The sequence below is a fragment of the Dipodomys spectabilis genome, unplaced genomic scaffold (genome assembly GCF_019054845.1).
Source record: "Dipodomys spectabilis isolate Male_0828 unplaced genomic scaffold, ASM1905484v1 ptg000094l, whole genome shotgun sequence".
In the NCBI taxonomy this organism is placed as follows: domain Eukaryota; kingdom Metazoa; phylum Chordata; class Mammalia; order Rodentia; family Heteromyidae; genus Dipodomys; species Dipodomys spectabilis.
In genome coordinates this window covers 14610762-14626900 of record NW_024870771.1, presented here as the reverse complement: position 1 = coordinate 14626900, position 16139 = coordinate 14610762, and the positions used below count along the sequence as shown (strand labels likewise).

Below are 16139 nucleotides of genomic sequence, written 5' to 3'. Positions count from 1 at the left end.
ATATATGTATATATATATATGTATATATATCTTTGTTCTACCAGTTAATGAATGGGCAGGCACCCTGGGAACTCTCCTTCATCTTAGTAGTCTATCCAGGCCTTACATTTTCAGGTGAGTTATTATAAATAGAAAGTGTTTTATTCAAACATCATGCAACCAACCCAGGTTTTAGAAACATAAGTAACTAGTGGGAAAGCACATTTCCACCTATGTACCCTGTGCTGTGCTATGGCTGGCAGGTGAAGAGATGCCCAGCAGGGGGAGGAGCCCGGCCTTTGCTGAGCTACACTTCTAAGGTCAAAGTAGTCACTGTTCATGCAGCTAGACAACTACCAAGAGAAAAACTACCCCTAGGGTCTCATTTTTTTTTTTTTTGTAGATAAGAACTACTCTAACCCCAAATCCCCTAATCCACAGCCAGGTTCCCAACAGTTACTCTGGAGCCAAGAGGTTGAGCTGAACCAGTGGTTGTAACTCAACTACTGTTTGTCATCTGAAGTTTTCTAAAGTCTTAAATTTGAGATTCTGTTCCCACAGTATCTATTCCTGGAGGGTGTTATGGAACTCACACCTGGAAGATAGCTTCCCACTCTCTGTAGGCCTCTAGCCACTTCAAGGACTTGGGAGCCACAGGGGTAAATCAAGTCACAAGCAATTAGCCAGTGACACCAAGGACCCACCTTCCCTCCTTGACAAGTCAAGAGGCACATTCTGCCTGTTCCTCCAAGTGCAGGCTGAAGTGCTGGGGCCTGGGAACCACAGGGATGCTGGCATTTTAAATGTGTAGCTACTCAGCCCAGCTGTCAGCAACAGGAATTTCACTCTGTACAACACAGGCTGAGTTCAAAGGAAGACCCTTTTTTCCCAGTACCAGGGTTAAAACTCAGGGCCTTATCTTGCTTGGCTTGCTTGCTTAGCCTGCTTGCTCGACTGGTGCTCTTACCACTTGAGAACCACAATTCTAGTGTGTGTCTCCTCCCGCCCCCCCATTCAGTTGGAGATGGAATCTCATGGACTTTTCAGACTGGACTTGCTTCAAACCCAATCCTTCAGATCAGGCTCAGTCTTCTGAGTAACTGGGATATAGGAATGAACCATTAGCTCCCAGCTTAAGAGACTTTTTTTGTTTTTTTTTGAAGCTTGAGTACTGTTTCCCAGTCCCTCTCCATGCTTAGCTGTTCCTGGCCCCACATGGTTAACAGCTTTGTCACAGGACTGGCTTACCTCCTTGTGAGAGTCTTTGTGGGCTTCTAGCGTCTTCATGATCGTCAGTTCCGCATAGTTTTTAAATCTTGCTGGCTGGTTTCTAAGAATTTCCCGTAAAACTCTCAGTGCCAGTGCTCGAATTGAATGCTAGATATAAAAGAAAAGGAAGCCTTACTAAACAATAAACAGAACATAGTCACATGTACTGGTTAGTGGGTCCCCAAGGCCATGGCACCCGATTCTGAGTCCCCTGACACATCACAAAGCCCTCTACATAGATCACAGGCTCTCTGGATAGCCAGATCCAAAGGGAGCAAGTGCTCTGATTGATGGTTACATTCTCAGGACCCAGGACCTAGGAGGGACCCACAAAAGCTTCTTGCATGTGCCTAATACTTGTGAGCAGGATGTACCTAAGTTCATTATCAGTCTCATGGGATTGTAGATGTCCTGAGGCTTACGTATAACAAGTTATCCTGTGTTAAATACACTCAAGGACAAGTTGCAACCATCCAACAATTTCATGGACCTGGCTTGCAAGGCCACAACTGAGGACAGCTGGTGACCTGTGGCTATACCCGATCTTTGTGATGAGATCACAGATGTGACAGGGTTTGAGTTGTTTAAGGCCCAAGTCATGTGCCTGGAGGAAAGCCATGCCAAACAGACTCCTAATCTCAAGAAAAGATAGTGGAGTTTACACTAAACAGAGCCAAGAAGTATATCCTGATTCTTTGTCACTCATCTGTACAATGTGCACACTAATACAGGACTCACCTGCCCTGTGAGTGACATCATTTATCTCCCCATAGAGCCCAGCCAAGTGTAACTGCTTCCATAGCCAGTACTTTGTTTTAGGAAAAGTTAATACAGATCTTTTATTGCTATTCTTCTGTCTTTACTTATCCCTAAACCAAACCCTTAATCCTAAATATCAGGAAACAATTCCAGTTACCATGGCATTCACTGCCCTCTCTTTCCCCACCTGCCTTGGGAGTCACTACCACTGTGTCCCTCGGGCTGGCCTGTTCCTGTGCACTGTGTTTAGTTTCCTGGCTCTCCTTCAAGTCCAAGCCTTCTAGCTCTTCACCATGTACACTTTATTATTGTTTCTACCAGCCCAGGCAAAGTAAATGTGGAGAGAAGGATTATTACTTTAAAATTTTAATTCTGTAATTCCCAAGTTTTATTCCAGGTTCCTTCTATACAAGGAACCAGTTCTACAGGAGAGAGAAGGCAGGACTTTGACTAGTTCATTCTCCATTTAAGAGATACCTAAGTGTACATGTATATGACATGGACTTGTGTCACAGTCAAATGTCCAAGCATGAGGAGTATTTTATTTTAAAGTTACTATTACATGAGTTACACTGGTGGCACTTGTCACTTGTCCAGCAATTAGGATTACTGGATCTGTTAACACACATAGGGGTGAACCAGGATGGACTTCCATGGACTGCAACATTTAATAAGGCCTTTAAGAAAATAAACTTGATTTCTCAACCTCATATGAAACAAAGGTGAAATTGAAGAACGTGTATGCTAATAGGCTACATTAGAAAGCTAATGAAATTCTAAGAAATTCTGTATTAAAATCCCTGGATGCAAGAAGCAGTTTCCCTCAACTACCACGGACCTAATTGCAGAGATCTTGCACGTAGGCTAGCACACAGCCAGTCACTGAGAAACAATACCTAATAGGTGCTCAGAGACGCTGTGGAAACTGAACAAATACATGTTTTTTGATGTGAGCCGCAAGTGTAATCCACAAAGCAAAGTTGAAGCTAACCCCAACCAGAAAGAACCCGCTCTATGGAAAGGGGTCATTCTAGACCCAGCCAGTGCCTACGTCTTTGTCCCCAAGTGTCTCCAGGAGCAGCAGCAGGATGGTCTTGAAGTGCTCCTCCCAGACGCCCAGGCTGTCCTCTCGTGTGATCTTGAGCAGCTCCAGCAGGGCACCTTTCCGCTCCTCCACCCGTTCATTGTGGTTAGACAGCTCTTTCAGCAGGTCAGCCACCAGATCAGAGTGATCGATGGGCACTGGTGAGACATACGAGACATCACCTCACAAGGAAACAGCATTCACACAGCTCTTGCACCTGCCATTCCACGCCCCCTGCTCCCCGGCTCCAGCCAACACCCAGCAGAACTCCTCACACCAAGTCAGTGTGGAAACAGAGAATCAGACCAGCTGTCAAGCACTGGTATTCTGTGCTGTGCTTGTTCCTACCATCTTTACCTTTCTATTTCAGACAAAGAGGAGAGATTTGTAGGTGCCCTCCAAAAGCCCTCCCTGACTTTTTATCCAACCTTTTTCCATTGTCACAGTCTAGCACTAGGCCTTAGCAGAACACAGGTGTCCTCCAGAAAAGCCCTTTATGGCCATCTTTTCCCAAACTTTCTATGGCAGGCCTCAGTAACAAAGACTAACTCTAGTATCAGTCCCATTCCAGTGAGCACATTTGCTCACAGCCCTTCACTATCACCTCTGACTTTTAAGCCCTGTTCTGATGACCAAGCTTATGATCTGGCAGAGGGAACAAGCACCAGTAAAGGTGTGTGAATTATTCAGGGATGAAACTGGAAAACGTGTCCAAGATCACTTAGCATCACTACTAGCAGGGACTTTGATCCATATTTGAGCAGCAGGAAGACACTTTGTTTCTCTAAGTTCACATAAGACCTGGACTGAATATGTGACTTTAAACAGAAGGGATGAAACACAAATGAGATAAGTAAGTGCAATCATGCAATCATGTATTTCTTTAGTTTCTGAGATTAGGGAGTAAACATACCAGGAAGTTGGAAATGTCAGAGCCCTGCCATTTGCCCCTGCCTTCCCGCTTTTCTCCTTAAGCCTTTTAGTACATACTTGGTGGATAAATTGTAACTGACACTCTAAACTTTATTTGACCTTAATCAAGATCAATAATTGGGTAAGTAAATGAGGTACTAATTCCATAAGCAAAGTGAACAAAATGGTCTACGTCTTGCTTCTGCATAGGAACAAGATGTCTAGGCATATGTGGAGCTGCTATGCACCAGGGGATTATGTTGGCAAAGCCCTGGTCACTTCTGCTTTGGATAACTGGAGGACTGCTCTTCCTCCTCAGCATTCCACATGAGTAGTCCCTTTTGAAGCTCAGTGCTGACCCTAGTGTCTTCCTTATGAGTATGTTATCCAACAAGTATGGGACCAGGGACTGTGTCTCATTTCCTCCTGGATGTGAATTGTTTAGAGTTCTAATTCAGTGCATTATTCAAGCTTGAAAAACAAAACAATAGGCTTGGAAACAAAGCAGGCTTTGTTTCACTAGAAACTTGAAATAAAACAAGGCAAGTAAACATGACAAGCTAAGTGAAAAGAGAGAAAAAAGTTTCAGATAAAATACCATCAGGCCAGTACAAAATTACACACTGGATACTTAATAATGCACACTTTTTTTTTTTTTAATGGTGCTGGAGGTTGAACCTAAGGCCTCAAACTAGTTAAGCTAGCTACTCTACCACTGAGCTACATTCACTTCTAATCCCTAGATATTAACCTTAACCTGTAAGTCAGAGAAAGCCCAGACCAATGTTATAGTTTGGGCAAATAATTTATCCTTTTTGAAACTCAGTTTCTTGATCTGTAAAATGAGGCCAATTCCTTCTATCTCAGTGAGATAATGGAGAGGGGACTCTTAACTGAGCACCAAGAAAGTGTCAGGTAAACAATGACGCCAGTTTTTTTTTCTTCCCACTCGCGGTATTGAAGTTAGCTTGGAATGGTCCAGGAAAACCTAGCTAACAGGCTGCTGCGAGACTTCAGGCAAGACCTCATGAGGAAGCTAGGGAAGCACAGGCTGGCGTCTTTAAGACAGGTAGAGGAGTTGGGCACCAGTGGCTCACCCCTGTAATCCTCGCTACTCAGGAAACCGAAGCCTGAGAGTCACAGTTCAAGGCCTACCGTGCAAGAGGTTAATGAGACTTTCATATAATTCCAATTAATCACCAGAAAGTTGGAAGTGGAGTTGAGGCTCAAAGTGGTAGAGCACTAGTCTTGAGCAAAAAAAGCTCAGAGACAGTGCCTTGGCCCTGAGTTCAAGCCCCACAGCCAACAAGACAAGAAAAAGAGAAGTAGAGGATGCCCCTCCCTCGTGCTACACCCCTGGGTCAACTACTCCACTCAGGAGAGGTCTCCCTGATGCCAGGTCTGTGGGGCTAGGGGCTGCCTAGGCTTAAGCATACAACAGACTGTTCTGAACAAATGGCTAACCAGAACAGACTCAAGTGTTCCTATTTATGTTTGACCAATGCACCTACGGCTCATCTGACTGGGGGTGGGAAGATCATGGAAGGCACTTCTGGGAGAGGACAATCAAGTAGAGACAAACCATCACGAAGCTGCTCCATGTCATCATCAAACACTGCCTCCTTCAGGGCTGTCTTGTCATATGTGTTGATAGTGTCTGAGTAGGGATAGGGGTTGTAGTCCCGAGCACGTGGTCCGGGGAAGGCTCGAGGAGGCTGGGTGTTGAGGAGAGAGGTCTTGTTGTCCAGAGCTGTCCTGCCTCCTTCCACTTCACTACTTCCCCGGCCCTCAGTGGCAGGGGAGGCTGCTCCTCCATCGCGGGACACCTGCAACACACCACACCACATCAGTTCCTTGCTGGGACTTGCACCACACTTTTTCTTTTAAATCTCACAAAAATGAGGAGGACCAGAGATTTTCATTTGAAACCTAACTACTGGCAAAAGAACATCTACTGATATTTCAATTTGTAAATATCAAATTCATGAACTGCCAAAAAGGGAACAGAGTATGTAGACATTTACATCTAATCACCCATCCATTTACACATAAAATCTGCTTTACTTTGTCATTTGGTGATTCACCATACTCAACCATTTTCTGAGGGCTAAATGCTATGACACTGAAGAGTCTCTTCAGAAAGGAGGGCTGGGCCACAACTTCTGGTTCTTAAGACTCCAGCTGTGGACCACTACACTGGCCTGTGACCCCAATGTCAGCAGTAAGGACTTCCTCCTGAAGCCATGTCTACTGAGAGAAGCTCCCCAACTGCTACAAGACTAAAGTGATCTAACCACCCCCAAACCAGTTACCTCCTACTGGTTAACTAGACATCACTTCATTATCTTTAACAGTGGGATACTCAGTGTCTTCCAGACAGAAATCATTCTTTACTTCTTTGGATATTTATGACTTGATGTCAAAGAACAATAAATCTTTGGTATTCTGAGTTTTGTTTTTTCCCTATGTACATCCTGACAACTGTCTTCAATGATTAAAGTCATGGTTCTCTGATGGCCCTATGGCCATGGTTTTGAGCCATTTGCTCTCAGAGTTCTCTCCTGTAGGAGCACCTGCTGCAGGGTGGCACTTATAAAGAGCTGGCAATAAGCAGTTTGACTAGAGACAGCAGTGGAAACATTCCCACATAGCCAGACCACATTGGTGATTCTGTGGCCAGACTTTACTTGTGCTATTAACAAGATACAACTGTCTTATGATGTGTTAATGCATTTCTTAGCTGTTGGCAAAATACATATATCATTGCAACCATTCATAAGTATTCAATTCAGTGACACTATAAATATATTCACAGTGCTATGTAACTAACCATCACCACTGATGAATATTGCAAACTTGTTTATCACCTTCCATAAGAATTCCATCTCTATTCCAATAAATAACAACTCCCCTTTCCTCTCCACCTCCCTCAGAAGACTTTGTCTCTATGAATTTGTCTATGTGAGATACCACACACAAAGGAAATTAGAAAATATTTGCCCTTTTGTGATTAGCTTATTTATAGATGTTTTTAACAGGCACCTAAGTCATAGCATATATCAGATTGTGTGTGTGTGTGTGTGTGTGTTCGGTCCTTCACAGATTTTAGGGCTTGAAACTCAGGGCCTAGGCACTCACTATCCCTTAACTTTTTCACTCAAGTCTGGCACTCTACTACTTGAGTCACACCTCTACTTACAGCTTTTTGCTGGTTAATTGGAGATAAAAGAGTTTCTTGGACTTTTCAGTTCAGGCTGGCTTTCAGCCACCTGAATAGCTAGGATAACAGGCATGAGCCAGTAGTGTCTGGCTTCAGCTCTTCTTCTGCAATCTATGTGTATCACATGGTACATCTATGCATCTGTGGATGGGCATTTGGGTCATGTCCACTTTTTGGCTACTGTGAACAAATAATGTTACTGTGAATACCGGCATACAAAAAAACTGTTTGAACCCCTGACTTTAGTTGTTTTGAAAGGGCTGGAATGCATAGTTTTTAACCCCAAATACAATTTGATATTAAGATATAAATAGAATATATGCATATATCTGAATAAATTGGTATAAATAATATCTTAATGACTGTTTCCTCTGAGTAGAAAATTAATGGATAGACATAACTTTTTTTGGCAATTCCTAAAAAGTACATTACTATTTAAACATTATAGCAATAGTACCATATATTACTATTATGTAAGAAAATCATTTATAAAAGTTTAAAAAACTTGTATCAGCTGGGTGCCAGTGGCTCACGTCTATAATCCTAGCTCCTTAGGAGGCTGAGATCTGAGAATCACGGTTCAAAGCCAGCCCGGGCAGGAAAGGCTGTGAGACTCTTATCTCCAATGAACCACCAGAAAACCAGAAGTGGTGCTGTGGCTCAAGTGGTAGAGCACTAGCCTTGAGCTGGAGAGCTGAAGGACAGCGCCCAGGCCCAGAGTTCAGGCCCCTCTACTGACAAAAAAAAAAGGAAAGAAAAAGAAAAAGAAATGTAGTCATTACCCTAGTTATATATATAACTGAAATCCCCCTGTTCATTACTTTTACAATAAAGATCATCTCTCTCTTTTACATATATATATATATATGAAAAATTATAAAGCACCTAAACATTTCAAAATAAGATACTAGATGTGTCTAGAGTAAGTATATAGGATGAATTATGGTGTAAGAAAGATTCACAAATAATAGACATTAGTAGTTGCTGTCTCTACAGATAGTGATTTATTTCCCCTTGCTAAGTTTCACACTTTACATATATAATTGGATCAAGTAATCCTGTGTGCATCTATCTTCTAAGGTTTCTACTGTTCTTGGTAGGACTTTTGTTTCCCCAGTCACCTCCGTTCCTTTAGGGGCTGTGGAAACCTGTCTCTGTGTTTCTCCCTTCCCTTCCTTTCCTTCTCCCTTCCACTCCTGAGACAATTTCCATAGCCTCTTCCACTGTCCAGAAAGCAGGAGTCACAGTGACAACGATGCATACCCATTCCTTCCTCTAAACCTACCCACCCTCTTTCCCGGGTAAGGCCACTTGCTCTTCCAGACTCACTGTTCCTGTCCCCATATACCAAAGGATCTGTGTCTATCAGTCATCACTCTCTTCCACTGTATGGACACCAGTCAGGTTTCTCCCAGCTGAAAGTCCTATGAGCGACTCTCATCATCCTATCATCATCATCTCATCATCCTATGAATGACTCTCGAACTGTTAGTCTAGTCATTCTTCAATCTACTGGAACCTCTTTTCATCTCTTGCACTAAACTATGATACCAAAGCCAATGGATTCTTGGAAGGAACCAAATTTGGAAAATTATAGATTGTACACATTATTTAAGAAGAAAAACATGAAAGCCCAAACAGTGGGCTTGATTCTACATCAAAATACTTTCAAGTAACAGAAAGACTTGCAGAAAACCATATTAAGTGAAGTAAGCCAGACCCAAAGAAAGATAGATTCCATGTTTTCCCTCATTTGTTTTTTTTTTTTTTTGGTCAGTCGTGGGGCTTGAACTCTGGGCCTGAGTGCTGTCCCTCAGCTCTTCAGCTCAAGGCTAGTGCTCTACCACTTGAGCTACAGCGCCACTTCTGGTTTTCTGGTGGTTTATTGGAGATAAAAGTTTCAAGGACTTTCCTGCTCGGGCTGGCTTTGAACTGCGATCCTCAGATCTCTGCCTCCTGAGTAGCTAGGATTACAGGCGTGAGCCACCTGCACCTGGCCTTTCCCTCATTTGTAATAATTAGTATATGTCTAGGATAGTCCTAGCAGATGAGCAGAATAGCTCAATAGCTATGACTATATATACGAGATGCTCAACAAAATGAACTCTAAGACATGGAAACAAGAGATTTTTCTTTGTTGCTGGTGTTTTAAACGTACTATGTGATTTCTGTTTCCTTTTGTGTTTTTTTCCCCTATAGTTTAGCTTCTGTTGTCACTGTATTTGATTTTGGTGCCCTGGGTATGGTATATACATTTATCTGAATTAGGGATGGGAAACAACGAAATGGTGACAAAGGACAAAGGGTGAACCAAGGCAACAGTGATACTCACAAGACAGTATGTTGGAAATGAATTGTACAACTTAGTGGGGGGTGGGAGAGGGAACGTGGTAGAAAAGTGAGGGAGGGGGTAACAAGTTCAACAAGAAATGTACTCACTACCTTATGTATGTAACTGTAACCCCTCTGTGTATCACTTTGACAATAAAATTAAATTAAAAAATACTTCCAAGTAAATGCGTATTTCTATAATTTAGGTTAACAGAATATTTAGTGCAGACAGTAAAAGAGTCAACCAAGCAAATGAACAAATTGCTAATGGAGCCCTTCAGTCTACTTCTAGCCTGGAGTGTTCTTGCTAAGAAAGGTTCCCTTAGCTTCTGTGACCCCACACTCCTCTCCAGCTGTCGTCCTGCCTTGGTGCCGCTACCCCCTCGGGACTCTATCCTACCCTGTCCTGTGCCTGGGGATTTCATTCACTCACTCTCCCTTTTTTTTTTTTTTTTTAACCAGGAAGCCATTCCTTAATGTCTCTCAGATCTAAGTGGCCTCAGTCACTGTCTTCAGCTCCAGCTTGGCAACTCCAAAGACACATGTTCACAGTTAAATCCATCATCATATACTTTCTCCTTTCAAGAAACTATTTCACTGAATTGAATTAGACCAAGTTCCATAGCCCAGAAGACTTCAAACTCTTCTGTATTTGCTCATGTTTTATAAAATTCCATTTCCTACAAAGTTAGTTATTTCCCTACTTAAAAATCTTTCAGACTCTACTGTCCTGGGATAAAGTCAAGGTGTGAGCTAGGTACCTTTCCTGAGCTGGTCTCTAGAAATTGCTCTTGAACCTCAACATCAACAAGATTCACTCATTCTCTTTAACATATCTGATTCACTCCATGTATTGTTATGTCTAGTAACTCAAAAGATAATTAGCTTACCTGCTTTGGTCTTCTAATAGGACCTACTCTATGACTACAGCATCTTCAGAATCTAGGTCAAAAGATAGCATCAACTCTCCAGCCCATCCTTCCTGAGCACCATAGTGGCTGTCAGGGCCCTGTGTCCACAGCCCTGGCTACAACCACTGCACCATCCTGTGTATTTGCTGCCTCTCCCATAAGATTGGAGCTCCTGGAGAGGCCAACCTGATGGTTGGTTCAGGCTTACCATTTATCACATCACAGAAACAAAAATATATTTAGCATAAATGAAAGCAGGCCGAGGGTTACACTTTCAAAATCTGTCAAGGAAATGGCGCTGTAGCTCAAGTGGTAGAGTGCTCGCTTTGAGCTGAAGAGCTGAGGGACAGCGCTCAAGCCCAGTGTTCAAGCCCCATGACCGACAAAAAAAATAAAATAAAAACAAAAATTGTCATCAAAGTCTGTCAAATTGCCCTGGGACTAAAAAAAAAAAAAAACAATTATATAAGTACAGGATAAAATGTACCATCCCCAGAGCAGACAGATTCAGAAGACTTAGAAACTATCATTTATTTGACACTCAGTTCTCTGTTAGCCTGAGAATACTTACAATATCACAGTCCTTTTTGCCATCTCGCTTAATTGGTTCATTCAGATCCTCTTGACTTCGGAAACTAAACTTTTCAATGGCTTCTGTAACTCCTCGCAGAGAACTGTAGATTTCTTCAGAGTTCAGGTTCTCTGTATCATAGTCCAGCATGCTAAAGATCAAAAACATTTTATTTCTTAAATTGAGGTATCTACATAAAATTGAGATATGGCCATTAACTATTTAGTAATTTACAGAATAAGGTATCATTATACTTTTGTTTCTTTAGGTGATCTGGAATGAAAAGCAGAAATCTTTTGTTACAGCATTGTATACTTACACAGCTTCCTTGTCAAATCTGGCCTTAAACATATTACATCAGCAATCAAGAACTAGTGGAAACAACAATAACCACAAGAATGTGAAAACTCAAAGAGTGACATTGGTGACTGAATGTACGAGGTGATGAAAGTGGAAAGTAATTTCCTTATTTTAATGATGGAAAAAAAGTAGTTTGGTTGTTACTGGTCCCAAATGTACAAACTTAAGAGGAAAAGGCTTTTGGAAATACAGCAAAGTATTACAAACACACTTTAGAGCAAAGAAAGCAACTTTACAAGATAGGGTTTGCCAGTATCCAATCCAGAAAATGAGAAAGAACCTATTTTTAAAAACCAAAGCAAAGTGACACTGTGACTCAAAGCCATATCCATGCCACTAAAGTCCTGAGTCTAATTCTCATGTAGCCTAACCTATGACCTTGTCATGGATATTAGACTCTTCTAGATGATTCCATTTCACATAGTAAAATAAAAACAGATCTTAAAAGCACAGATCTTTAAAGATGAGATCTATATTCCTGGATGAATATCTTAAAAGAAATATTTTCCCTTATGGAAAAGTGATGTAAATTGTCTTTTGAGACACTGGATATAGCAAAACATGAAGTGAATCAAATATGTTAAAGACGAAAGCCTTTTGGTATAATGCAGTATACAAGGAAGTGTCCTTTAGATGTCTAAAAAGTACACTGAAACAGAAAGGATTCTGGGAGCAAAAGCTATACCTGTCCCTTAACAAAACACACAGCAAAGCACAGGATGGACATACTACTACAAAGAAAGCAAAACATGATATAACAGTCAACCAAGGAGAAGTAATAAAAAAATTAAATTTCACTTGTTTTAAGTAAGTATTCAAGAAAATATCTTATGAGTTAGTCTAATGTAACTTGCAGGAAGTCCTGAGCTATACTGAGAATTGCTAGGTACATCCCAAAAAACCAATGGCTATGTGTAGAGATAAATCAATCTTTCTGTTAATTAAAAGAAACCTACTGGCAATGATCTTTCTTAATTGCAATAACACAATTAATCTTGTGCAATGTACAAGAAGTCTCTCACAATTAAGATTAATTTATTAAGTTCTTTCCTTCTCTTGAAAAAAGACATATTTAAGCTGGGAACTAGTGGCTCATGGTTTAAAGCCAGCCTAGGTAGGAAAGCCAGTAGTAGAGCTGCAGTTCAAGTGGCAGATGACTAGCCTTAATCTAAAAAGCTCAAGGACAATGCCCAGACCCTAAGGTCAAGCCTCAGAACAGCACATGTGTACATGTGTGCCCATGCACACACACAAAAACACACACACACACAGATTTAGAGAGGTATCACTTGGAATGGTGGGATCTTTGTTATCTGAAGGTACAATGGTCTAGGTGTCTTCAAGAGTTGGTTAGGCTCTGCAGGAGCACAAGACAAACTTATTCAGAATGAAAGCTACTTGTCTAAAACTGCTCAACTAGCCCAGGCATAGCTACCTTTTAAAATACAATCCAGGAAGGGGGGCAGACATGCCCTAACTGTATGTGAAAAGTTCACAGAAATATGTGCCAACTCAAATACTGGCTCTGGCTCCCAATGAAAAGGAATGTGAACCTTGAACATGTCTGCAGCTGAAATCCCATTTATACAACAACAGGATGAGGAGTAAGGAACTGAAGTGGAACTCAAGATTTCCTTCTGTTCTGAGTTTATAGGCAACACCCCAGATATGTAGTAAGTACATCTAAGGGGCAAAGATGCTCCCACCTCTTTCCTAGGAACTCTGCAATACCAGCATATGTATGGAAAAAGGCATTTATACATCTGGGCAGTACACTGATTTTATATACAAAGATTGAGTATTGACTCAAACAAAACAAGAGATAAATATACAAGATGTAAAAAAGGCCTTAAAATGCTTTTAATCACAACCACCAAAAATAACAGCATACCCCATGCAAAAGTAAAAAACAAAACAAAACAACTGAAAGAATGATGAATGGACAAGAGGCAGTCTGGCAGACGTTGAGTTTTTTAAGGGATGTCACAATATTACGTTCCATGTGTCGCTTTAGAGAATGTTGGCTTTCATCTCACGATTCTCAATCTCAACTTCCTTGAAATATTTCATTTCAGTTCAATTAACTTGACCATCCAATAGCCTCTTTTGAAGATAATAAAGAATCCTGCCAGTTCAGGAGCAGTGTGCATGCAAGTACAATGTGAGGCGATAATCCTTTTGGACTCCTCCTTTTTGGTCTCAAGTAAAGTGTCTCATTGGTATGAAGCTGAAATTGTGAGCTCCAGGTGGGACATAAGCACTGTCCCCTGCTAGGAAATAAGGTTACTCTTTTGTTTGAATATGTTGGCTTCAGTTATCTTTTTTCAAATCAATAATTCTGAGCCCTTACTGCTTAGGGCAAAGGAGTTTCCCATGAGGTTATCATTGGATAGAATGCCTCTGCATCTTGGGGAACAGTACAGAGGAAGCAGCCAGGAGGCCCTAAAAGCTGGCTGAGAAGAGTCTTTGCTAGACAAACCTTATCTGGCACCTGTACCACAACCACAGTCTGTTATTTCAAATTGGAAGACAATCCCCTGACATAATCCTCTGGGTTAAAGGCCATGTCCTGATCACTTGTAAACACTGTGAGTAGACACCCAAAGGGCTTCCTTGGGGTTCTTTCGATTAGGAAAAGTTACCCAATCAGCAACAGTCATGATCTACAGTCAGGTTATGCCACTCAATGCAGCTCTACAGAGGACCATGTAGTGATGAGAAGAGCTTGGAGTCAGATCACTAAGAAAAAAAGCATCAGGGAAAAAAATAAGTCTGCTGCCTGAGGCTTTTCTCTTCGTTATTTTGGAGGATAAGGACTCTAGTAGCAGAAGAGGAGAATGTCATGTTGGGAAATCAACAGGGTTTTGGCTGACAGCATGAGATGGGCAGTCTCTAGTCAGCACCTCCTCCCTCTGATGCCTGTAGAAGTATGAGTAACGTTAGCCACTAGTGAGTTGGGGAAACACAGGTTATTGAGTACTTTGGGAAAGATGATCCTAGGTCTGGGATGTTTTTTGGGGAAGCAGTCCTGAGAGGTGGCTGGAACACTAGCAGGGGTGAGACTCCATGTGTGTTAAGGCATCCAACGTGACATATTGGGAAACCATTAATTAACTGATCTACACACAGAGGCATAGCAAGAGAAAGAAAAAATAAAAGGCAGTGATGTATTTTGTTAACTTTAATGAAGATAGCAGCATTCTTCTTGCCGCCTTGCCTAACTGCGTATCTACAAACATTCATCACAGGATTCTCTGTATACTTCAGAAGCTACTTTCAGAGCTTGAAAAGAAAGGAGTTAACACATGCAGGTGTTTATTCTGTTCAGCTTTGGTATGCTGAGAATACAAAAGTAGGCATGTAACTCTGCAGAAGCTGTCTGTGGTTACAGAGTACTTCTTTTCTTTTTGGCCCCACACATACTCTATCAGAGAACTGGTTACGAACTCCTCTTGCAAAGCAAGACAGCTGAATTGTTCCATGCGTTAGTCATGTGACAACAAGCTTCGAGGGATGGCCTCCTCTCATCTCTGGACTTTCACAAAACCGTCTCAGAGACCTTACACAGGTAGGGTCTGGAGTACTACGTGGTATCCTCGCAGCACCACAGACACCATGTTTGCTTTAACACCCAAGGGAAGCTCACCTTCTTCAAGACATTTTTTTCAATCCCTGGGCCTGAACTCAGGGCTTGCCATACCTCCACTTCTGGATTTTTGGTGGTTAATTGGAAATAACTCTTACAGATTTTCTGCCCAGGCTGGCTTTGAACCACAATCCATAGATCTCAGCCTCTTGAGTACCTAGGATTACAGGCATGAGCCACTGGCACCCAGCTTCCTTCTAGACTCTAAAAAGTTCATAGCCAAGCAGAGCCAATAGCTTCCCCAATACCCACAGCAGGACATTGAGAAGGCCTGCCCACTCTTCTGTCTAGAAGTATGTATGCTCAGACTATCACTATGAGACATGTCCCAGTAGACACCTCAGGACTGACAGTTACACAAGCAGCCCCAGGAAGGGCAGGTCTATGTACTTGTTAGAATACTGTCTGCATCTAAGAAGCAGCTGGAGGAAGTTCCTCCCACTACTGCTTCCCTTGATGTAACCAATTTCCTGAGCTTCTTCTGGGGGCTGAGCATCGCTCTAGCCAAAAGACTTGAGTAGATGGTGACAGATCTGGTCACAGTCCCCGAGATATGCCAATAACCATACTCCTGTGTACTGTGCACACTTTTCAGCCAGGATCCACTTCTGTGAGGCTAAGTGGAGACAGTGACTACACTGGAGGAGCTCAGAGGCTTTCCAAAAGACCCGAGACGACCTTGGAAAAGTAGTAATATTGTGACACCTCTGACAAGTTTAACAGGTAGCTTGTTACCTGGGAGAGTAAGAGCGCCTGAGAGTCTTGTGGGAGGGAGCGGTGGGAATGGAGTTAGGCTGAGAAAAGGGAGGTGGGTGCTTCGATAGCCCATCGGCACTCCAACCCCACAACCGACTGCAGTGATCAGAAGAGGAAAATCAGAGAAAGAAACACAGAGGCAAAGGGGAGGGGAAGAGGAAGATGCTACATCATAAGTGTCTTAGAGTCTCCTCTTTCCTGACTAAGTTCTATCATAAGTAAATGGGGCAAAATTAATACTTCATCATACAGAGTAAAAGGACAAATTTTGTTTTACAATTTGATTCTCATTCAATTATAAGATGAGTTTACTGCTTAAAAGTCATGTGAGATTCCCAGTC

At 42.0% G+C, this 16139-nt stretch overlaps 1 protein-coding gene across 9 annotated transcripts in view; it reads right to left on the bottom strand.

The window, feature by feature from the left end:
• Clasp1 (cytoplasmic linker associated protein 1) overlaps positions 1 to 16139 on the bottom strand; it is a 264790-nt gene that overhangs the window by 23311 nt on the left and 225340 nt on the right. For all 9 annotated transcript variants that reach the window (XM_042685291.1, XM_042685295.1, XM_042685298.1 and 6 more), the window contains 4 exons: positions 11037 to 11187; positions 5586 to 5829; positions 3059 to 3249; positions 1228 to 1356 (listed from right to left, as the gene is read on the bottom strand). In XM_042685291.1, the coding sequence (XP_042541225.1) occupies positions 1228 to 1356; positions 3059 to 3249; positions 5586 to 5829; positions 11037 to 11187 (715 nt within the window). The remainder of the gene's footprint in view (positions 1 to 1227; positions 1357 to 3058; positions 3250 to 5585; positions 5830 to 11036; positions 11188 to 16139) is intronic.